Source organism: Talpa europaea, assembly GCF_964194135.1.
Source record: "Talpa europaea genome assembly, chromosome: 11".
Lineage (NCBI taxonomy): Eukaryota > Metazoa > Chordata > Mammalia > Eulipotyphla > Talpidae > Talpa > Talpa europaea.
The window spans coordinates 16,234,144-16,257,830 of record NC_140078.1 but is presented as its reverse complement, the minus strand read 5'-3'; the positions used below and the strand labels follow the sequence as shown (position 1 = coordinate 16,257,830).

The window sequence follows — 23,687 nt, the reverse complement described above, 5'->3', positions numbered from 1 at the left end:
AGGAGGCTGCATCGCCACAGGCAAAGGCTTTCAAGATGCCGAGCAGGACGCCATGCAAGCCATTGTCCGATTCTCTTAATTCAAGGACTTCAAATACTTTTCTGAGCAGCATTACTGTCTTCTGGAGAACACTGAGAAACAGGCAGGAGGCCACGTAATTTGCTTAGAAGCCTGATGGTGAGGCAGTGATAAAAGCCTGGCCAGAATCTAAGGCACTATTGCTCAGAGAGGATGATTATGGCTGGGTGATAAACATCCGGGTTCGATGGAGGCCCCTTTCCTTGGGGTCCGCATAGAAGGCAGCTGGACCTCAAGCCCCTAACCCATCAGCCCCCTTTCCTTCTGTCATACTGTCTCTGGCTTCTCCTGCCTTGGGCCAACCACACATGTGGTTTCTGTCCTCCCAGGATGGGCTCGTTCTACGCCCCAGGACTCGTGGGCATCAACGTGCTGCGCCTGCTGACCTCCATGTACTTCCAGTGCTGGGCAGTGATGAGCAGCAACGTCCCCCATGAGCGTGTGTTCAAAGCCTCCCGCTCCAACAACTTCTACATGGGCCTCCTGCTGCTGGTCCTCTTCCTCAGCCTGCTGCCGGTGGCCTACACTATCATGTCCCTCCCACCCTCCTTTGACTGCGGGCCATTCAGGTGCACAGTCTTGGTCACGTGGAGAAGGTTCTCTTTGGGGGGCTGTCTGCTCAGAGAGCACAGGTTTGGGATTGGGGATCTGATGTCATTTGATCTACAAAAGGCTGTAGAGATTTGGGCAAATCATTAGCACTGTTCAGTGGAGTTTCCTGTGAGGACAGAAATGTCCTGTGCTGTGCTATCCAATATGGTAGCCACCAGCCATGTGGTTGTTAAGCATCCAATATGGTAGCTACCAGATCAAGAGTCTGTTGAGTACGTGACATAAGAACTGTGAAACTGGTCCTCCCTGGTGGTGCAGGCGGTTGAGCGCAGCACTGTGAAGCTGTTCAGAGCCTCTGTAGTGTGGGTTCGATCCCAGCCAGCCGGCGAGAATCCCACATGGTGCGGCAGGCCTCTCTTGTCTCACCTGCTGCTCCCCTCAGCAGTGTGTTTCGTCAGTCTGCCTGTTCTGTTCCCCACTCTGTCTCTGGTGAATCTTCTCACCCTCCTGTGCATCTGGCCTGTACCCCAGCTCTTGTATAAATAAAATAAATCTAAAAAAGAAAGAGAAAAAGAATTGTGAAACTAAAAAGAAAGCAAATATTGTAAAAAAAAATTAAAAAAGAATTATGAAATTGCATTTCTAATTTTATTTATTTTAATTAATTTTAATTTTAATAACCACAAGTGGTTAATGGCTACCATATTGGACAGCACACCTTTTACATATGAATAGTCTACAGCCCTGTGTAGGTGAGTAATGGGGGGGAGGTAATCTGAAGATGAAATGACTGTAGGTGATTATCCAGTGCCATTTGGATATAAAACAGCTACTGAGACCCTTGACTACAGCCCCATACTCTACAGGGCATTTGCCAGCACTGGCGTTCAGGGTGTAAGCAGAACAGTTCGGGAGACTGGACATTGCAGAGAGATAAGTAGTTATGTCAGGGGGTAGACTAAGGAACTCTGCATCTACTGCTCTTTCCAAATGCGAGACCCTCTGAAAACAAAGCCCTCCACTTACTCTGTAAAAAGAGGTTCTGTGATTAAGGCAGTTTGGAACCTGCTGCCCCTCGTATCTGCCCTTCTCACTTTAAAATGCTTGATGCACACTCCTTTATGAACGGCTTGGAAGAACTGTGCAATAAGAGGCCATAAGTGAGCACGTATTCCCTGCCTTAGTGACCACACACCTTCTCAGTGTGTAACATCCATCCAGACCAGGATTGGGTGAGGCGATTAAGCACTTGCCCGACCCTGTCCGGGGAAAGCACTCACCTCGCTCCAGGGCAGCCCTGCCGACCAGTGTAGTCGGTCCACTCTGGGAAATGTGCATCTGGTACTTCACCATTTACAGGAGACTTAGGAAGTGAAAGCCCTGAGGTTTAATCAGGGCAAATGCCTTGGGAGCTAGGGGAGACGCTAGCAAGAATGCACAGGGCAGAGTGTTACCTGGTGAACAGGGTTCTGACAGAGGGAAAAGAGTGGAGGCTAGATTCAGCATGGAAGATGCAGGACCCTGGGCTGAAGGGAAAACCACATGGCAGAAGTGGTGGGAGCCCCTTTGGGCTTCTTCCTTAGTGAGGGTTGAGGCTAGGCTCTCGTGCCAATGCCTGTGCCCCTCTGTTCTGGCTGCTCACCTGTCCTCAGGCAGGTCAACGAGTCGCCCAGGCCCTGCCTGGCCTACCCTTGCTCCACCCACTCCTGAGAGGCCCTGGCAGCCGACCCCCAGATGGCAGGGGAGGTGGTCTTGACTCAACATTTACCTTCCCGTGAGGTCTTCCCTGGAAACCCTAACTAAAACGTCGCACACTCAGACACACACATGCACACGCAGTATTATTGTTTCTGCTTGTTCTACCTGTCACCACCCAGCACACCATTCCTTTGGCTTATTTATCTTGTTTGTTGTCTGTCTCCTCCACCAAGACACAAGCTTGCTGTTACGGTTTTTGCTTCCTTTTTTCCTGCTTTATACCCAGAGTCTAGAAGAGAACACCTGGTTTACGGTGGGTGCTCAGATCAGATCCTTCATCTCACAGAAACTGACATTTACAGGGAGGGAACTCAGGGTTTGGCCCAGATCATGTGCCTGCAGGGGCCAGGCAGGCAGCACGATTAAGGGGGACAGCACAGCACAGCAGACAGCATCCCCTCCCAGGACTGCGGTTTTGCTTTCCACACTTTTAGTTCCCTGTGGTCAGCCACGGTTTCAAAATATTACATATAATTGGTCACATTCCCATAACTTTTATCACAGTATATTGTAGATTGCAAGCAAGATAATTGTTCATCTCTTATTGTGCCTAATTGTTAAATTAAACTTTATCATAGATATGTATGCATAGGAAAATCATAGTGTATGTGGGGCTCAATACTATCCCCAGCTTCAGGCATCCACGGGGGGTCTCGGAACATATGTCTGGGGGGGGGGGAGGGTTGGACCATACAGTTAAAAGTTGGGGTCGGTAAATTATGCCCATGGACCAAATCCAGACCACCACCTTTTTTTGTAATTAAAGTTTTATTGGAAGACGGTCATGCCCATTTACTTACATATAATCTATGGCTGCTTTCTAGCCACAGTAGCAGAATTGAGTAGTACCCAACAGAGACCATCTGGCCCACAAAGTCTAAAATATTTATTATCTGTCCCTTTTCAGATAAAATTGGCCAGCCCCCTGATTTAGAGCACTGACTCTAGAGACAGCTGTCGTTTGCCAGCTGGGTCACCCTGGGCAAATTACTTCATTTCCTGTGTACAGTGTAGGTTGTTGCCTACATGGGATGGAAATAGCATAGAGCCCCAAGATGGATCATACCAGAGTCTCGTCTGTATCTGATTTAGATGGTGAGATTTGGGACTTTCAGTTGATACTGCAGTGGGTTGAGAATCTCGGGAGTGGGGATGAAGGTATTTTACAGGTGAGATGACTGTGAATCCTTGGGAACCGGAGAGCAGGCTGTGGTATGCTGAATAATGGCTCCCCAGGCTACCCCGATCCTGACTCCTGGAACCTATGGATGTTAATTACATAGCAGAAAGGTCTCCACCAATGTGATTCAGTTCAGATCTTGAGATGGGGAGATTATCCTGTGATTAGGGCTCTAAATCCCAAGTGAATTTGTAAGAGGGAGCCAGAGGGAGATCTGACTATAAAAGAACAGAAAGTGATGTAACCATGGAAGCGGGGAGAGATTTGAAGATTCTATGCTGCTGGTTTTGAGGAGGGAGGGAGGAGCCGTGAGCCCAGCAATACAAGGAAAGTAGTTCTAAAAATTCAAGAAAAGGCAGGGGAAGAGATTCTCTGCTAGATTCTCTCCCTCTGAAGGGAGCGCGGCCCTGCTAACATCTTGGGTTCAACCCAGTGAAACCATTTCAGACTTTTTGCCTCCAATGCGGTGAAAGAGTAAATTTGTACAGTTTTAAGCCACCAATGTGGTCATTTGTTACAGCAGGCACTGGAAACTGAAACGTCATCTAATACTTCAGTCACAAAATGCTCCACACACCGCTGTGACTTAAAAGCATAACAAAGTTCACCTTTCTTTACTTGTTTTTACGTGATGGGACCACACAGATCATTTTTAAAATAAATTAAATGCCACAATACATTATATGCATGGCAGCTGGAATGCTGTTGTGCTGTGACTGTCATTGCCACATGCTGCATGGCTGCACTGAGCTTGCCATGACCACAGTGGTCTCTGACACAACTGCTCATCTCTGCCTGAAAGTATGGAATCAACCATGGACAGTGCAGAAGTAAGTGAGCGTGGTCACGTTCCTGTAAAGCTTCATGGACACGAGTTGGAATTTCATACTTCAATGTGTATGTGCCACAAAGTATTGCTTTTCTTTTGATATTTTCCACCCATTTAAAAATGTAAAAGTCGGACTTCCCCGGTGGCACAGCGGATTGAGTAGCTCCGTGAAGCTATCCACAGCCTCTGCAGCGCAGGTTCGGTTCCTGGCGGCACAGGGAGATACCCACATGGCGCGACAGATCTCTCCTGTCTCGCCTGCTGCTCCACTCAGCAGTGTTTTCAGTCTGTCTGCCTGTTCTGCTCCCTGCTCTGTCTCTGGTGAATTCTCTAACCCTCCTGTACCTCTGGCCTATACCCCAGTTTTTGTATAAATAAATAATTAAAAAAAAGATAAATTAAAAAAATAAAAAATAAAATGTAAAAGTCATTCTTAGCTCACAAACCATGTGAAAACAAGTAGCAAGTCAAATCTGGCCTCGGGCCATGCAGCTCCCAGCTGCAACATTTTGGGAAGCGCTTATCATTTGATAGCCCCCATGCAATGTTTTACATGAACTCACGTCTGTGTCTCAAAACATCTTCTAAAGCAAATGTTAGTATTATTCCTATAATACTATATTGCTCTATATTATTATTATTATACTATATTTTACAGGTGTGGGGAATCGGGCAGAGAAATTTTTAGTATCTGGCACAGAGGTATCAAAACTCTGCAGCCCAATTGAACTTTCCATATGATTTTAAAAAACTCTGTATTTGCCCTTCAAGTACAGTAACTACTCATCCCATGACTAGTGAGCACTTGAAATATGTGGCAAAGAAATTGAATTTTTAATTTTATTTAATTTTTATTTTATTTCTTTTTTTTTAAGATTTATTTATTTTTATACAAGAGCTGGGGTACAGGCCAGAGGCGTGGGAGGGTGAGAGGATTCACCAGAGATAGAGTGGGGAACAGAACAGGCAGATGACAGAAATACACTGCTGAGGGGAGCAGCAGGCGCGACAGGAGAGGACTGCCTCACCATGTGGGATTCTCGCCGGCCGGCCGGGATCAAACCCGCACTGCAGAGGCTGCAGACAGCTTCACAGCACAGAGCTCAACCTGCTGCGCCACCGGGGAGGCCCATAATTTTTATTTTATTTCTAACGCTACATTGTGCAATGCAGTGCTGGTAGGGAGAGGGATGGGATGAATACAGGTAGAAAAAGAACAGGTAAATTGTTCATGGTGTCCCACAGCTAATAAATGGAGAAGCAAGTGTTTGAAGCAGGAATTTCAAACCCCAGAGGCCACGTCTTGGCACCAAAACTGTTAAGCAAAGGGTAGCAACAGCCAGTAGTTTGTGGGCTTCTGTGGAAGTCAGCCTGCATGATGGTATCCAAAGAAAATCAAAGTCACTCTTGTGAACCGTCCGGGAGCCTGTCGTAGGCCATCCAGTTTCCTGGAATTAGAATCTGAAGACTAAGTGGAGTATTTTGAGGGGCACCCTGAGGTTGTCCATCCCATCAACTCTTTCTCTGGTGGGGACAAGCCCCATGTTGTTCTTATAGCCACACCCAACAGTTTCCTTCCAAGACCCTATAGGAGAAAGCCCAGTTCCCTCTTGCTAAGGAAGATGCCAGGCACAAGAGACCAGTGTAGTGAAGGCCATGAAACTGGCCAGCCAAGCTGCTGACCCACCTATCAGGCCTGGCCAAAGTGGCAGCCCCTCGCGGGGCAGATTTTACTGGCACTCGATTTGGAACAGAGCTTGGGGCTTCCAGGAAAGCAGTGTCAGGTGACAGCTTTAGAGCATTGTATGTGTCACATGAGCTTCAGTCTGTGGTAACCTGTCCCCTCCTCTTTCCAGTGGGAAAAACAGAATGTATGACGTCATCTATGAGACCATTGAAAATGATTTCCCGACCTTCCTGGGCAAGATCTTTGCTTTCCTCGCCAACCCAGGCCTGATCATTCCAGCCATCCTGCTGATGTTGTGAGTTAGCTGGGGACGGCACTAGCTTCTCTTGGCACTTGGAGACTATGGAGCTTTGGCTTCCAGTGTGGTCTCCAAGGAGTGCTGACGGATCGGGTGACCTTGGGGAAATCACTTAACCTATCTGAAGTCCAGGATACCGATCTGTAAGGCAGGTGCCCAGGAAGCAGCAGCTGCTTCTGTAGCCTGGAGGCCCTGCCACGCCCCCTCCCTCTGATTTCCCATAGACACTGGTTCCGTTAGACAAGCTTTGCTAAGCACTCAGAGCTAGAAATGAGTCCATCATTTCCAAGTCCAGTATAATACAGAGAGAACAGGGATATCCAGGGCCTTCTCCCATGAAGTAGGGACCCCTTCCTACCCCACCTGCCCACAGGCAAACCCTCGATGCCTCTCCAAGCAGCCTCCCTTGATGCCTGGGGAAAACCCTTCAGCCCTTGTCATTTTCCGAAGTCCTGGTCCACAGGGTCCCCTTTTCTCTTGCAGCCTGGCCATCTACTACCTGAACTCAGTTTCCAAAAGCCTCTCCCGAGCTAATGCACAGCTGAGAAAGAAAATCCAAGCGGTGAGTCAGTTTGTCAAGAGTTTCACTCTAGAGGGTAAAAGGATGTCCTGGGCTTTTTGTTAGCTAATCTGCTCTGTGAACACCATTGTACTCTTTAATGGCTTTGTCTTCTAAACCAAATCCAAAAAGACCTGTATTACAGGAAGGAGCCTTGCATTTATATTCTCAGGGTATTTGCAGGTACCTAACAATAATGGCTTAAATGTTGAGGGATTTGCCAAAGAACAGGAGACATTCAAAGGATTCTCCCATGTTCAGACATAATAAAGCCAGCACCCACAATAAGCCCTATAGATTAAAACTAATACTAAAATACTAAAAGAAAATAGTATTGTCAAAACAATATATTGCTAGTGCTCCATGGCCAAAGAAGTTATCTAAGTCCCCCTCACACACAGCAGCCTCTCTCAACATCAGCTGGTCCCCTGATTTCTGACTGCTCTCTCCCACCCCCACCTCACTTGAGATACAGGGCAGACCCTATCCCTCTCCAAGCCCTGTCTTTCTTGCGTCCTCACCCCTTCTTCGGGAACTAATCTCATCTGCCTCACTGACAGATCCCATTGGCATGTCCTCTGTTACTCTCCCTGAGCTCCTCCCCAGATCACAAAAAGCATTAGAACAGAGGATTATACGGTTTCTATCTCCACTGGTCAGAGGGACTTTAAAATGCTGTGCAAAGCTGAGACTTGGATTGCCCACTCTGATCAGTCAGGAGGACAAAAACAGGGTATTTAAGGTAATTGCCAAGAACCTGACCATTCCTGGCTGTGAGACTCACCCATTTCCCTCACCCAGGCCAACAGTTCATTTTTTACTACAGCTCCGTGAAGATGAGAAGAACCACAAATCTGTCAAAGGCAGAGCCACAGGCAGAGATTCCGAGGACACAAGTAAAGGCAGCTCAAAAAATGTCACCCAGCTCCAACTCACCAAAGAAGGTAAATCCAATTCCATGGTTACTTTTTACAAGGTGATACAGAGAAGCATAAACAGGGCATGTCATGAAATCAGATGGCTCTTCAGAGGCAGAATGGGAGTCAGAATGCTGACCTTTCTCAGCTATGGGAAGTGGGACATGTTAAAAAAAGAATAAATCAGGCACCAACCCATGGTGCTGATCTGCTGATCAAAGGCCGAGCCAAGGTGCCCCTAGATGTGCACAAGTGACCTGACCTCGTCACATCATCAAATGAGACTGGAGCAAAATCCTCCGTTCTCATTCTTATCTTGGTTCTTTTTCCAGGGGCCACACCTCACTCTGCCAACCAAAGCCAGACCCTGGGCAAGAAAGCACCGAGCCCTGGGACCTCGAGTTCTGTTGGCGGCATGGCACTGCGGGTCTCCCAGCACCTCCCTGTATCTCGGGCCCCTGGCGTCAGTCCAGATTCTGGTCAAGCCCAGCCTCAGTCTCAACCCTGGAGGTCAGGCTCTGGAAAAAATGCTCAGAGAACTCCCCACTGACAGCTGGACTCACAGGAGCCCCATCCTGGGGCTGATAGCCTCACAGATTGACACCCTCAAATTGTTGTTTTCCTTTCCTCATTCTCTCTCTCTCTCTCTCTCTCTTTCACACACACACACACACACACACACACACACACACACACATGTTCTCTCTGCTCTCATTTTTTGTGGAAACTGACTACGTGGTCTCAGGCCCTTGCTGGCTACCGAAAAGGGAGGACAGTGGCTTCATTTGCCCTTTAGGAGAGCTGGGTTCCCTCCCACTTGCCACCCTTCCCAGTCTCTTGGATCAGGCAGCTCTGGACCTTGAACTCAGAGTGGTTTCCCTTGACTCCATATTTGGGGGGCAGGGGAAGGCAGGGCCATGCCTTTTCACAGTGCCCATGTTGGGATCCAGGTTTTTGGCAGCTCCACCAACTGGGAGGCGGATGCAAGGGGCCCATGCCTCTGACCAGCACTTTACCCAAAGGAGGTGAGGCAGTTTAAATAAAAGATACAAGAAGCCTGTGAAAGTCAAGGTAAATGAACCAATGTCCAGCCATGGTGAGTGGGAGATGGCAACAGTCCAGAAGTCAGGCCAAGGGGAGCAGATACCTTTAGGCACCAAAAAAGTATTGGGGTCATCTAGCAGTAGGGGAGCTGACCCTCCCTGAGACCTTAATGCAGCTGCCCAGGCAATCTAACCAACCATCAGGACTGGAAGGCCCAAAGACGGCCACCAAGCTGCCACCTGGTCTTCAAAGTCATCCTGCCTGGGGACATGCCACCCCTGGGGAAGGGCCGGAGTCATCACTACCCCCTGCCCCCAGTACTGTCAGGTTTCTCAGGATCACCAATAAATGTAAACACCCACCACAAACACTACCTGTCCTCTTCTGTTGAAACATAATAATATATGAAGCAACAAATTATCCCCAAAACTGAACAACTTGAAACAATACATCTACTACATCATACAGTGTCTTTGAGTCAGGAATCTGGGAGTGGCTTAGCTGGGCAGTTCTTGTTCTGGGCATTGTAGTCAAGATCTGAGGTGGGGCAGCTTGGGAGGCGCTTGGGAGGGGCTGCCATCTCGAATTGGGGAGAGGGCAGCGGCTCCTTGCTGAATATTTCCAGGAGAATTTGATTACTCCCAATGTGGACCTCTCCCTGGGGCTGCTGGGTGTCCTCCCAACACAGCCAGAAGGCAAGGAGGAAGCCACATACGTTTTAAGACCTAGTCTCAGGAGTTATACCATCCATCCATTCTATCACTTTCTTTTTTTTTTTTAACATTTTTGAGTGCGTTTTATTTTGTTTTGTTTTTTTAAGATTGATTTTTTTAAAAGATTTATTTATTTATTTGTTTGTTTGTTTGTTTGTTTGTTTATACAAGCACTGGGTACAGTCAGAAGCGCGGGAGGGTGAGAGAATTCACCAGAGCCAGAGCGGTGAACAGAACAGGCAGACTGACGAAGAAATACACTGCTGAGGGGAGCAGCGGGCGGCAGGAGAGGTCTGTCATGCCATGTGGGACCCTCGCCGCGGGCAGCTTCGCAGCCCAGTGCTCAACCACTGCGCCACCAGGGGAGGCCCTAAAGATTGATTTATTTATTTATACAAGCACTGGGTACAGTCAGAAGCGCGGGAGGGTGAGAGAATTCACCAGAGCCAGAGCGGGGAGCAGAGCAGGCAGAAGGACCGAAGTACACTGCTGAGGGGAGCAGCGGGCGGCAGGAGAGGTCTGTGCGCCATGTGGGACCCTCCTCCCGTGGCTGGGGAACAGCCAGGGATCGAACCGGTGCTGCAGAGGCTGCGGGCAGCTTTGCAACCCAGCGCTCAATCGCTGCGCCACCAGGGGAGGCCCTATTCTATCACTTTCTATTCATTAGAACTGAGTCATTACATCAGAGTCACTATGTGGAGGGCAGGAAATTAGGCTTCATCTTTTGAAAGGAGGGGTATCAAAGAACTATTTGGACATAGTTTAATGGGAAATTTCCTAATTCAAATAGTTATAAGACTCGACCAAGAAAACTCTTAAAACTTTTTTGAGAATCTGGCAAAAGATTAGTTATTGGTGGCTCCCAGATCCTGTGCAGAGAATTTATTCTTCGATGCACCATTAGTTTGCAAAACGTGAAGACAGGCCCAAGTTCATAATTGGGGCAGATAAGGTGTGCAGAGGATATGGAAATCTCTATCATCTTACCCTGTCTAAACCCAACCTCCAAATTCTGTTGGGAAGATGCAGGTAAGACTAAGTGCCAAGCATTGTACTGAGTGCTCAATAAAATTGTGTGTGTGTGTGTGTGTGTGTGTGTACTAGCACAGGGATGGATCCAATCAAACATTCTGGGGCTCAGGTTATGAACATAAATAGCAAGGGCATCGACTGAACAAAACTTGTCCCCCATAATCCTAATGAACTTCGAGCTTCAGAAGCAACACCCAAAAGATAAGGGCAGTCTTCCTCAGATGCATTTCGGTCTTCAGTGTCTATGTAAAGAAGTGTTGCGTGCACATGTAGCTCACTACCAAAGGCTGTCACAGGGCTTCTTTCCACATTTGAGAAGAGGGTTGAGTCTCCACTTCTACAAGAGGTCTTCATTCATTACAGGACTGTGCAGCGCCGCCATCTTGTGGTGGTTTCTTGAAATCTCCTGTCCTGGAGCTCTCTCTAGTCCCCCAAATTTAAATAGCACATTCAATTTCCACAGGTTCATTAACGTTGCCCTGAGTAAAACCTACTGGCTTAATTTACACCAAAATGACACAGTGCACCATGGGCAGAGCTAAATAAAAAAGGAATAGATGCTACAGTGTGTGATCCTTGCCACAGGCAAACAGTGTGAATCTGCTGAGAGAAAAGGCCCCACTGCAATTGGCTTTAAAGCCCGAGGCTGAAGCTCCTCCTCAGAACTGCTGCCCAGGGCGTCTTCTCATTTGGAACTCTTTGGAGAACCTGTCCTGCACATCACCTCCAAACTAATCTCCAATCAAACACTGCTTCATTGACAGAGTCTCATCAGATCCAAGCCATTCATCCATTTGCTTCCACTGAAGGCTTCTTATATTCTAGCTAGATCCTTCTGTCTTTTCTCCAGTTACTGACCAAGATGGACCTTACACCTCCAGCATGTCTTCTATTCTGGAAGTTGCTTCCACTCACACATCCTTCTATGAATACCCAAAATCCCTCTACCAATGAAGCTGGTCCACATGGTCCTCAGGTCAGCCTCCCACACTAGGGCATTTCTGCATAGCATTATGTTCAGTCTCCCAGGAGTGTAACATCTCTGAAGTCAGAGACCATGAGTTAGTATTGCCATTGTTTATTAGTCTCCCCGCTCTCTGCACAGCCTACTCCCCTCAGGGAGATCCCTGCTCAAATATCACCTCTTCCTTGAGAGCCTCTATAAAACAGTGCAATATTCCTTAACAATCATCAACAGCTAAGGCACTATATATTTACCTGATTTTCTATCTGTCCCTAGGATGTAAACTCCATCATGGCAAATACCTGGTTTACTTAATATGGTATCCCCAGCACTTAGATACCTAGCATACAAGAGGCACACAAAAGCTTTTTTTTTTTTTAAGATTTATTTATTTATGCATACAAGAGCTGGGGCACAGGCCAAGGTGCGGGGGGTGAGAGGATTCACCAGAGACAGAGTGCAAAACAGAAAAGGCAGACTGGCTGAAATATGCTATTGAGGGGAGCAGCAGGGGACACAGGAGAGGTCTGCTGCGCCATGTGGGTAGCTTCTTGGCTAGGTTGGGGATAAAACTTGGGCTGCAGCAGCTACTGATTGCTTCATAATGCTGTGTTTAACCCCTTGCACCACCAGGGAGGCCCCAACCTTTTTTTTTTTTTTTAATGAATGGAATTGATTGATTTTATAGCTTCCTGAACAGCAAGCATTGACAACTGAATCCTCAACTGTAAAAGAAAATGTTGGATCATACAGTCTCTAAGTTGCCTTCCACTCAAAACTTAACCTCTGTTCTCAGTGACTCAAGAAAGAACAGTTGAACTGATATGCTTAATTTAGGTTCTGACATGAATATCTGTAGCTATGGTCTCCTTTGTCTGCTCACTCCTCCAGTTACCCACTGATGCTCCAATCTTCACGTCTGTTAAGTATCTACAAATTAAAATTAGCCCCCTACACCTAATGCACATGCATGGTGCCAGCTGCCAAGGCCACACCAGCACTTACAGAATTGAGCTGAAGTTGGTAGAAGCTGTGAAGACACATCAGAACAATAAATCTGGGGTTAGCAGGCTCGACAGCTTGAGTCAGCCCAAAATTGTTTTGATCAATAGCATTTTGCCTCTTCCAAAACATAAATAATGTGCTTCCTAGTGCAAAATCAGATGTTACCAGGCAATGATGGGTGGCCGTGGGTTTTCAAAAAGAAAGAGAAGGAAATAATGCTTTAAAAGCAGCAATTGGAAGCAAGGAGGCAATTCATCAACTTTTATCATCGATGTAAACAAGGTGTGAGTCATAGAAGCAATCATAATAGAAACTAGAATAAATTTGGGATTGAATTATATTGCACATGAAAATTTGTAGCATATGGCTAAAGCAGTATTTACAGGAAATGCATGCTTAAGGAAAAAAAGTTTAATGAGCCAAACAGCAATATTAAGAAGTAAAACAGAGAAAAGCAAAATAAGGTCAAATGAGTAAAAGGAAGGACATAATAAATACTCTCTTCAGTTGTACCTCATTTACTATTGAGTCATTGCATTTCTTTTAAATCTCAAAGTTTTTCACTCTACAAGTAGCACATCCGTTCATTTCTGCCCTGCTCCCCTGGCCATGGCACAGGTGACGCTGTGAGTCTAAAGATAAGGGCAGTGATCTTTTTCTATAGAGGGTCAGATAGTAAATATTTTGGACTTGTGGGCCATGTACAGCCTCTGTTGCATATTAATTTATTTACAACTCTTGAAAAATATGTGAAAAATCAGTCTTAGCTCTTGACCCCTGGGTCATTTTGCTGAACCCTGCACCAGAAGCCCCACACATGATCCAAAGCAAGTCAATACAGCACAAGAAAGCTGACACAAGCGCTCATAAGGGAGATGTTAGAATAAAAGTCTCTCTAGTAATGATCCCGGACACCCCAACCCCACCCCCATCTAAACATGGCAAGCAGATAATCCCAAAGACCATGCATGCTTCACTGGAGGGAATACAAGGGTGCCACATGGCATTACCCGGGGGAGGGACACCCAGAGCTCAGAGGTTTTGAGCATCTGGCTGGCATTAGCACATCTCTGAGGTCAGAGTGCACAGGCCCAACGTGGTCACGTTACATCAGGGATTAATATGGTCCCAGCACACAGCACTGGAACCTGAGCCCAAGACCCAAGGACCTCCCCTGCAACTAGGCCCCTGAACCCAACTGCCATTTTGAACAAAGCTGAAGAAGAAAGGGAATCTGAAGACTGTTTACACCCAAAATTACCAAGATATTGTAATTGTATGGGGAATATAAAAATAACATTTAAATAAAAAATAAATAAATAATAAAAATAAAATAAAATAAAAAATTACCAAGATACCAATAATCTCAAGTTCATACACTGAACATCTTTGGCAGTTTCCAATAACATTTAATCAACCTGACAATAAGCTGTTCACCTGCTGCCAATGGAAGTTAGAAAGTGGATGTAGAACGGTTTCACCAGGAAAAATTTAACTGTTTTCAGATCATCTGCCTACATGTATAAGTTAATGACTGAAGAGATAGTAATCAATCAGGTGAAGAGAGTATATATATAAATGAGTAGAGAATATATATATATATATATATATATAAATGGGTAGTATATATATAAATTTGGTAGAGTCTATGTAAAGTGACAGGAGAATTGGACTTAACTGAGAGCAGGTAATATCAACTGCTGTTGTGCTGTCTATCAACAAAGGAGACAACAAGATGAAAGACCACTAGCATTGGTTGAATCCCTACTATGTGCCAGGTACCACATAAGTGTCACCCCTGGCCTATTGTCCAGATGTCCAATAGATGTTTGTTGAAGGGATGAATGAATCTTCACTCTGCAGAAGCAATGAAAGTTCAGGAAGGAAGGTTCGATGATTTGGACTTAAGGACACACTATAAGTAGCAGAGCTGCAGTCCGAATCCAGGTTCGCTAACTAATACATATTTATTGCTGCATAACAAATCATCCCCAAATTAACTGAAAACCACAATATGTTCTTTCTCATGACTCTTTGGGTTTATGGGGCTCAACTAGGTGGTTCTTCCACTCATCTCATTTGAAGTGTTTCATGTAGTCACGTCAAATGGTGTCAGGAGGTGACACCATAATATGGTTGAAAACTAGTCCTCCCCTCCATGCCTAGCAGACAGGTTTGGGAGGCTTGAATAGCTAAGGGAATTGATAAGGTTACCTTGGGGCCAAGACTGAAAAACTGACCACCATGACCAGAAAAACCAGCCCAGCTCCAGGAATGCAGAAGCAGAGGCCAGGACATGTTTCTGTATCAAAGGCCGGTGCAAGAGACCAGAAATCCCAGCAGATAATTGGTGCAAACTGGTGCCCCAAGTTAGAAAGTCTACGAAAACCAAGTATAAAAGACAGCCTCAAATACTCCTTCAGGGCCTCCCCGGTGGCACAGCGGTTGAACGCTGGGTTGCAAAGCTGCCCTCGGCCTCTGCAGCGCCAGTTTGATCCCCAGCTGCTCCCCGGCCACCAGAGGAGGGTCCCACATGGCACGCAGACCTCTCCTGCCGCCCGCTGCTCCCCTCAGCAGTGTACTTCGGTCCTTCTGCCTGCTCTGCTCCCCGCTCTGGCTCTGGTGAATTCTCTCACCCTCCCGCGCTTCTGACTATACCCAGTGCTTGTATAAATAAATAAATAAATCTTTAACCAAAAAAAAAACTCCTTCAGGCGCAGACTTTTGTCTCACCTACTACTTCTCTTAGCAGGGTATTTCAATAAATCTGCCTTTTCTGTTCTCTACTATCTCTGGTAAAATCTTTCACCCCTGCCCCTCTGGCCTCATCCCAATATTACATCCCAATATTACAGGGTGGAACACACAAAATGGCTTCATTGACTTGTTAACTTGTGTGGAGGGACAGCTAGAAGGTTCGACTCAGTTGGGCTGCTGGGAAGGCAGCCTACTCCTCTTCATGAAGCCTCAGGGCCTCTCCCTCTTCATACGGACTCTCCATCAGAGTAGCAGAACTTAGAAGGCTACTCAAGGACCCCAAGAATGCAAAAGGCTGAGGGCTGGAACTGGCACAGAATCACTTCTGCAGCATTCCATTAGCTAAAATGAGTCTCAAGCCCAGTTCATGGTGGGTGGGGACTAAAGACTTACTATCGGGAAGCATGGACCATTGGTCACCTTTACAGACTAGCTACTGCAGGTGATCCTGAGACACCAAACCCTTACAATCTTCCCATTACTTCACGTCATAATGAGCAACCACAGATATATGACTGAATATTCTGCCTTAGGTGGGTAATCCTGGCAGTGGAGAAGTCAGTTTGGAAAAATGGAAAATCAAAAGTTTTGGGAAAGACCACTTTGTTGGTGAAGATCTGAGGCTAGGCAGGAGCAATGAAGCCAGAAAATAGCCCAGGAGGAAGGAAAGGACAGTCTCTAACACTGCAGAGATGCCCATTTCAGTCAGAATTATGAAGTATCAGGGGAGGCTATTTTAGTAAAAAGATGGAGGTACCGAAGCCAAGGGAATATTTTTAATGTTTCAACTATATCCCCCATCTAATCATAAGTTTTTATCTCACCAGTTGAACATGTTCTTCAGCTGCTTCTATAAAGTAGCAAACTGCTTCTGCAGAGCTTCTTTATACCCAGAGGACTCAAGTCTATCCAAAGTATGACTCATCTGGAATCATCCATTTTAGCATTTTTAATGTTTATAATGTTTAAGAGAATTTCACATGCTGAATAGATGAATTTTGCAGTTCCATTTTAAAATGAGGAGTAACTGATTCAGACTCAGGATAAGTGGGTTTTTGTCTTTGTTTTTTAAGATTTATTTATTTATGTGCAGAACTGGAGTGTAGGCCAGAGATGCAGGGGGTGAGAGTGACATGGCCAGGGAGGGAGTGAGCTAGTATAGCAGGAAATCTGCACACACATATTATTTACGGCCTGTCTGCTCTACATCAATTTTCCAGCCCATCTGGAGGAGTGTGGAGAGCCAGTGCGATCTGAAGATCAGCCTCAGCACACTGGGAGGAGCCTGAGGCCAGGTGTCCAGAAGGGCAAAAAGGAGCACCAGGGCCTGGACATCACAGTCTCCTGGCAGCAGTGAAGGCCTGCTCACTGCTGAACTAGACAGTTCAGCACCAGTGAGTTGGGTCCCCTGCCCGCCTGGGAGCTGACCCAGGTGGCGCAGCAGACCCCTCCTGTCTCACTGGCTGTTCCCCTCAGCAGTTTATTTCAGTCAATCCACCTGTTCTGTTCCCCACTATCTCTGGTGAATCCTCTCCCGCACACCCCCCACCTTTGACCTGTACCCCAGTTATTGTATACATAAATAAATAAATCTTTTGGGTTTTTTCCCCAAAAATGGCAGCTGGAAATGAAATGTTAAGGCGATTTCTTTAGGATGTTAACAGCCCACCCCCTTCCAGATTGCCAGCTATTTGATTAAAGCGCACTTTAAAGATTCAACTCCTGTCTCTACTTTATTGTCATTTAGTGGTGACAGGTGGCCTGAACTCCCATCTTCCAGTTACAAGACGATTCACCAGAGACAGAGTGGGAAGCAGAACAGACAGATCTGCTGAAATATGTGGCTGAGGGGAGCGGCAGGGAACACAGGAGAGGTCTGCTGCGCTATGTGGGTCAGCTCCCTAGCCTGGGTTGGAACCCAGGTGACAGGTGACCCAGCACTGAGACATAATTCCTAGGCCACCAGGGAGGCCGAGTTCACATAGCAGAATTCGACCACTTTAGTACGCAATATTGAGATTATGAGATTTTAAGATTAAGTGTCACATACCAAGTTTTAAGAGCGAGCTCAGTACTTGATTTTGTCCAGTGACTAAGAATAAATATATGTGCTTATCTGGATTTTAGTTATAAAAATCTCCTTTAAATGAGTTTTAAAATTTTACCAGGATATGTACTACTTAAAAATACTCGTTTGGGGCTTAAAATTCTATGATGAATTTTAAGTTTCGAAAAGCTATTTCAAAACAGTCGCCAGGGCGCCCAAATGCCGCCCTCCCGCGCGGGGAGCGGCTCAGCGCCCCAGGAGCTAAGCGGGTGCCAGAACTTGGGGCCACTCACCAGGGCGCGCAACACGTGGCCCCGCAGGCGCGCGGCTGGGGCGGGCGGGCAGCAGCGGCCATGGGGGGTGGGCTCGCACTGCTTTTCCACTTGAGTGCCTGCCCCCCTCATTTTTAAAAAATAATACACAACTTAAAGGCTCGAGCCAGACCCGGGGGGTCCCGTTTCCGGGAGGGCCGGCCCAGCGCGCCCAGGCCCCGCTCGGGTCCGGGTGAGGGACGGGCGCGCCCCCGGGGCTCCCGGGAGGATGGTGGCCGCGGGCGGCGGGGGCGGCGGGGGCCCCGGGGCGAAGGGCGGGGTGCGGGCCTGAGGCTGCGGAAAGCGGACGCGGCAGCAGTTTGAGATGGAGGCCGCGGCCCGCGCGGAACCCCCGGGCGTCACCGGGCGCTGCCGCCCGGAACAGACATAAAGGAGGCAGGCGGCTAAGACTACTGTCCCGAAGGCGCCTTTCCAGACGACCCTCGGCCCGCAGGCCCCGCCGCGTCCGCGCGTCCCCGGCAACCGCGCCCGCCCACGCCGCCGCGGGAGCCGGAAAAGGCCGGCGCGCGGCGCTCGCGCCACCCGCGCGCTCTCCGGGCGACACCACCCCGGCCGACCCCTCTCGAGGCCCGGAATGGTACCGTCCTCGGCCCCTGATTGGCTGGCGGCGCGGGGGCGTGGCCTCCGGAGCCCGGTTCCGCGCGCCAGAGCCCGCTCTCCGCAGTGCGAGTCGGGCTGGGAGCGGGCGCCATGGTGAGTGCAGGTTGCGGGATGCGGAGCAGGCCAAGGCCGCGGTGGAGGCCGAGGCCGCGGTGGAGGCCCCGGCTGGGCCCTGCGCCCGGTCCGCGGCCCGCCCTGGGAGCGGGGTCAAGGGAACGCAGGGATCTCAATTACGCTCACGCCCCGGCTCCCGTTCCAGGTGCTGCTGCACGTGCTGTTCGAGCACGCGGTCGGCTACGCGCTGCTGGCGCTGAAGGAGGTGGAGGAGATCAGTCTGCTGCTGCCGCAGGTGGGTGGGATCGGTGGGCTCCCCCGGCCGCGCAGCAGCCCCTCGGACCGCCCGGGCCCCAGCATGCACCGCGCGCTCCCACGTGGCCGACCGCGCGTTGGGGGGGGGGGTGCCCTGAACCCGAAAGCTCCAGAGCCCGGGGTCCTTCATCTGGATTCGTAATTAGAATCGCCATCGGAGAGTTTGGAATTAAGCCTCCAGGATCTGCCCGTATTGATGAGTCTAGGACTCATCGTTGGTTCGTTTTTCAGTGGTTCGGTTGGTCAGGTGCGTCCAGGGCCGAGAACCACTGCTTTACTCCACCCTAGAGGCAAGAGGCAGGGAAGGAAACCGCTCATCCTCTTACTGTCCCCCAGGTGGAGGAGTGCGTGCTCAGCTTGGGCAAGTTCCACAACATCGTTCGTCTCGTGGCCTTTTGTCCTTTTGCCTCATCCCAGGTTGCCTTAGAAAATGCCAATGCTGTGTCTGAAGGTGAGTCTGCTACCCGCACATGTTTTAGGGGAGAGGAGAGATTTAGTTCCTGCTAGGAAGCTTGTGGGTAGCATTTGCCTTTATTCAGCTACTCTGTTTAAAGTCTGATATGTGTTGGGAGATATTTGATACATACAGAATAGAATATAAAATAGTTTTCAGAGTTCATGGTTGTGGGAGGCTAAATGTTACAAATGTACAATCCAGAGAGTAGGCTTTATTTTCTTGTAGTCAATGTAGTGATGTGATTCATAAGTGAAGGGGTGGGGGTTTATGCTAAACCAAATCAAATGTGTGTCTCTGCTACTCTGTTCCCTTGGTTAGAAAGGGAAGTTTTGATACAGGCAAGCCAAGAGAAAGGTTTGCACCTAAAAAACAACTTACTGGCCGGAGACCTATTCCTCCCATGGTTGATGCAGGCTTTGCAGTGATGACTTGATTCTGTCAATCCCCTGAGTGCAGTCTCTGATGTCACCATGTCTCTGAGCAAAGCCTGGAGGGAGGGGTCTGGGCAGGCCATCCCATCATGCTGTGCAGGGCCATTTTTTACTTGTCACCTTAGTAAGCAGTTGAGGGAACAGGGTATTTTTTAGGATTTAAGCATCCTTCAGCATGTTAATGGGACCTCTGTTCTTTGTCCTGAGGTGTTGTTCATGAGGACCTCCGTCTACTTCTGGAGACTCACCTGCCATCCAAAAAGAAAAAAGTACTCTTGGGGGTTGGGGACCCCAAGATTGGTGCTGCTATACAGGAGGAGTTAGGGTACAACTGCCAGACTGGTGGTGTCATAGCTGAGATCCTGCGAGGTGAGATCATCTGTTAATGTTCTTGACATCTTCCAGGGGTTTCTGGGAACTTTAGGTAGGGTGCTTCTGGGAAGCCATCTGGCTTGATTGGTGCCCATGGGTGCAGGAGCTAGCTCAGCCTTCCCTGCTCACAGTCCTCCCTTTCTTCAGGAGTCCGACTGCACTTCCACAACCTGGTAAAGGGCCTGACTGATCTCTCTGCTTGTAAAGCTCAACTGGGCCTGGGACACAGCTATTCTCGTGCCAAAGTGAAGTTTAATGTGAACCGAGTAGATAATATGATCATCCAATCTATTAGCCTTCTGGACCAGCTGGACAAGGACATCAATACCTTCTCTATGCGTGTCAGGTAAGGTTCAGGGATGAGTCCTCAGGGCAGGCTCTTTGACCTGTGGTTTAGCAAATTTTGAATCCTGAGCTCAGGAGTGGCTCCTTTGGGTAGAGCCATGTGGGGCGGGACTAGGCCTCCTGGTGCTTACCACAGGCTGTGTTTTTTACACTGACTGTATAGATAGAGGAGGCAAAGTAATCTCACCCCATATACACCTCAGTCCAGGCCCCTTGCCTGGTCTGTATTGTGAATGGGGGAACATGTAGTTGTGGGGAGGTTGAAAATCTACTTGTTCCCATTTTCTATGGGCAACGTGTGGAGGTGTTGAGCACTGCGGCTGTAGTTGCATTTGAACCAAGACAGTTGTGCCAGGAGGTGATCATGGTTCTTTACAGGGAGTGGTATGGATACCACTTTCCTGAGCTCGTGAAGATCATCAACGACAATGCTACATATTGCCGCCTTGCTCAATTCATTGGAAACCGAAGGGAACTGAATGAAGAAAAGTTGGAGAAGCTGGAGGAGCTGACAATGGATGGGGCCAAGGCTAAGGCTATTCTGGATGCCTCGCGGTCCTCCATGGGTGAGTACAGAACTTAGCGGCCAAAATAAGTCATGCAGCTCTGGATACCTGGCTCTCCTTTGTTCACATTTCGTATTTTCTAGGCATGGACATATCCGCCATCGACTTGATAAACATCGAGAGCTTCTCCAGTCGAGTGGTATCTTTGTCAGAATATCGCCAGAGCCTGCATACTTACCTACGATCCAAGATGAGCCAAGTAGCCCCCAGTCTGTCGGCCCTAATTGGGGAAGCGGTGCGTCATGGGGACTAAGGAGTGTTCCCTTTCTGTACTGTTATTTCCTCGCCCAGCATGTCTCCTCTTTGGGTTTGGTGGGGAAGAGATGAAGCAGGGTCCTGTGAGTTGGTAGTGTCCACTTCTCTGATTTGTTCTTTGAATCCCTCTCCAGGTAGGTGCGCGTCTCATTGCTCATGCTGGCAGTCTCACCAACCTCGCCAAGTATCCAGCATCCACAGTGCAGATCCTTGGGGCTGAAAAGGCCCTGTTCAGGTACCAGGGAGGGCACCTGCCCATTCAGGTGCCACTTCTGGTGCCCACTGCTTGTTTGGGGATCACAGTGATGGCTGACCAGGGCTCCCTGACCTATACAGGCCTCTGCTATGGGGTGATGGCCAGTCCTGGTGTCTGAGTGGTTCCCAGGGCCCAGCAAAGGGACCAAGTTTCCAGGTCAGCGACATTGGATGCCTTCCCTCTGCCTCTGGGTGCTGTGGGTTGGCATGAGGTGGGGTAGACACCCTGCCTGGCCTGATAACTGACTTGAGACTGGGAGGGAAAGGAGCTGCCTAGGCTATTGGGTCGAAATTTCTAATCTCAAACTCTGCACTGAATATTCTTCTCCCAGAGCTCTGAAGACAAGGGGTAACACCCCAAAATACGGACTCATTTTCCACTCTACTTTCATTGGTCGAGCAGCTGCTAAGAACAAAGGGCGCATCTCCCGATATCTGGCAAACAAATGCAGTATTGCCTCCCGAATCGATTGCTTCTCTGGTATGGGTGGGCGTGTTGGCACTTGTGAGAAGGGGCTGTGAGAGTGGGGAGGTGGAGTACCTTGGCTTCTACAATGATGTCAGTATTTTTCGTCAACAGCAGTTCACCTAGTGAGTGTTGATATGTTGGGTCTGAGTGAAGCTGAGGGTAGAGGGATTCTGGTTGTGGGGAGTGGTTAGTTTGTCCTTTAGGGGCTGCTGACAGGCTTTGTCTATCCCTACACACACATCCAGAGGTACCCACGAGTGTATTTGGGGAGAAGCTTCGAGAGCAAGTTGAGGAGCGTCTATCCTTCTATGAGACTGGAGAGATTCCACGCAAGAATCTAGATGTCATGAAGGAGGCAATGGTTCAGGTCAGTTTGGGCTTTGCTGGATGGGAGGGCAAAGCAGGTAGCTGCTTGTTGGACATGATGAACTATCTTAGCCTGACTTTGTGGCGTGGAGGCAAAAAAACTGATTTAATGAGCCTGATCCAATAAAGCCAGAAAGGAAGTCTGGAGAGCCAGAGGTCTTCAGAGCCTTTTCAGTACTTTTCTTTGGCCAGGCAGAGGAAGCGGCTGCTGAGATTACTAGGAAGCTGGAGAAACAAGAGAAGAAACGCTTGAAGAAGGAAAAGAAACGGCTGGCTGCGATGGCCCTCGCATCCCCAGAAAACAGCAGTAGCACACCAGAGGAGTGGGAGGTCAGTAGGCAGGTTAGCCCTGGGTGAAGGGCCTAGGCTGTGGGATTCTCAACAGGACAAAAGGATGTGCTGCATCCAGCCGTCATGTCCTATCCAGGCTTCTGGAGTGAATTGAGGATGTGCAACATCTTAAACCACCTCTTGATTCTGTAGGAAGGAGGTAGGAGCTGAGAGAACTTGCTCAAGAGCCCAGAGAGCTGGTTGTAGCACAACCCTTTTTCCCCGGGCAAGTGTGTTCTGTCCTCGGCTGCTTCCCAGGAGTCCTCAACTGGGGGTAGTATAAATCCCCGCTCTGCTTGTTCATGTGTCCAGATGTGGTAGCTCTTCACAGTGGGGATGGGGCGATGTGCTAGGCCAGAATCCTCTTTCCTGTACTTTTCACAGTGTTTGACTTGTCATATAGTGGATTTGGCATGGTGACCGGCCACACCAAATTGTGACCGGCCTGGTGGGCTTCTCGGGTTAATGAGCTTAGATGAACTTACATGTTCTACCCATTAGGTGGGAGTCACGTGTGGGATGGATTTCCAGAGTTACAGCCATAAGCATCACAGATTTTTCCCAACTACTGGGTCATTTTAGACAGCATTTCCGCCAGCCTTTCTGCCCTGGCAACTTAAGTTGCTAGAGTCTGAGGGAGGAGGGGAGGACTCATACAGTGGGTGATGCTGCTCTTGTGCCCTTTCTCCCTCTAGGAGACAAATGAAAGACCCAAAAAGAAGAAAAAGCAAAAACTCCAGGAGACTCCTCAGGAGAATGGAATGGAAGACACATCTGTCTCCTCCAAACCCAAGAAAAAGAAAAATTTTTCCAAGGAGGAGCTAGTTAGTAGTGATGTTGAAGAGACAGCTGGCAGTGCAAATCTTCCCAAGAGGAAGAAATCTTGCTCCAAAGAGGAACCTGTTAGTGACCAGGAAGAGGCAGAAAACAGGGTTGTCTCCAAGAAGAAGAGGAAATTCTCTTCCAAGGAGGAGCCACTCAGCAGTGGACCTGAAGAGGCCACTAGCAGCAAGAGCAATAGCTCCAAGAAAAAGAAAAAGTTGTCAAAAGTATCCCAGGAAGATTAACTGGGACATTCTCCCCTTATGGGGTGTAGCCCATGGTGACGTTTCCCACCCTA

The 23,687-nt window shown here is 48.4% G+C and overlaps 2 protein-coding genes across 2 annotated transcripts in view; both read left to right on the top strand.

The window, feature by feature from the left end:
- TMC2 (transmembrane channel like 2) overlaps nt 1–8,408 on the top strand; it is a gene marked incomplete at its 3' end in the record, with an annotated part of 46,191 nt that extends 37,783 nt beyond the window's left edge. The window contains exons 16-20 of the mRNA XM_084246806.1: nt 408–647; nt 6,254–6,379; nt 6,866–6,944; nt 7,768–7,885; nt 8,191–8,408. Coding sequence (XP_084102932.1) covers nt 408–647; nt 6,254–6,379; nt 6,866–6,944; nt 7,768–7,885; nt 8,191–8,408 — 781 coding nt within the window. The remainder of the gene's footprint in view (nt 1–407; nt 648–6,253; nt 6,380–6,865; nt 6,945–7,767; nt 7,886–8,190) is intronic.
- A 9,231-nt stretch (nt 8,409–17,639) lies between these two features.
- Nucleotides 17,640–23,675, top strand: NOP56 (NOP56 ribonucleoprotein; the record flags this gene model as incomplete). The annotated part of the gene is made up of 13 exons (XM_084246633.1): nt 17,640–17,689; nt 18,186–18,510; nt 18,612–18,701; nt 19,058–19,172; nt 19,817–19,978; nt 20,129–20,327; nt 20,705–20,892; nt 20,976–21,127; nt 21,282–21,382; nt 21,735–21,883; nt 22,117–22,238; nt 22,430–22,567; nt 23,263–23,675. The coding sequence occupies 13 exons, from the start codon at nt 17,640–17,642 to the stop codon at nt 23,632–23,634; spliced, it is 2,163 nt and encodes a 720-aa protein (XP_084102759.1). The 3' UTR covers nt 23,635–23,675.
- Between the last annotated feature and the right edge of the window lie 12 nt (nt 23,676–23,687).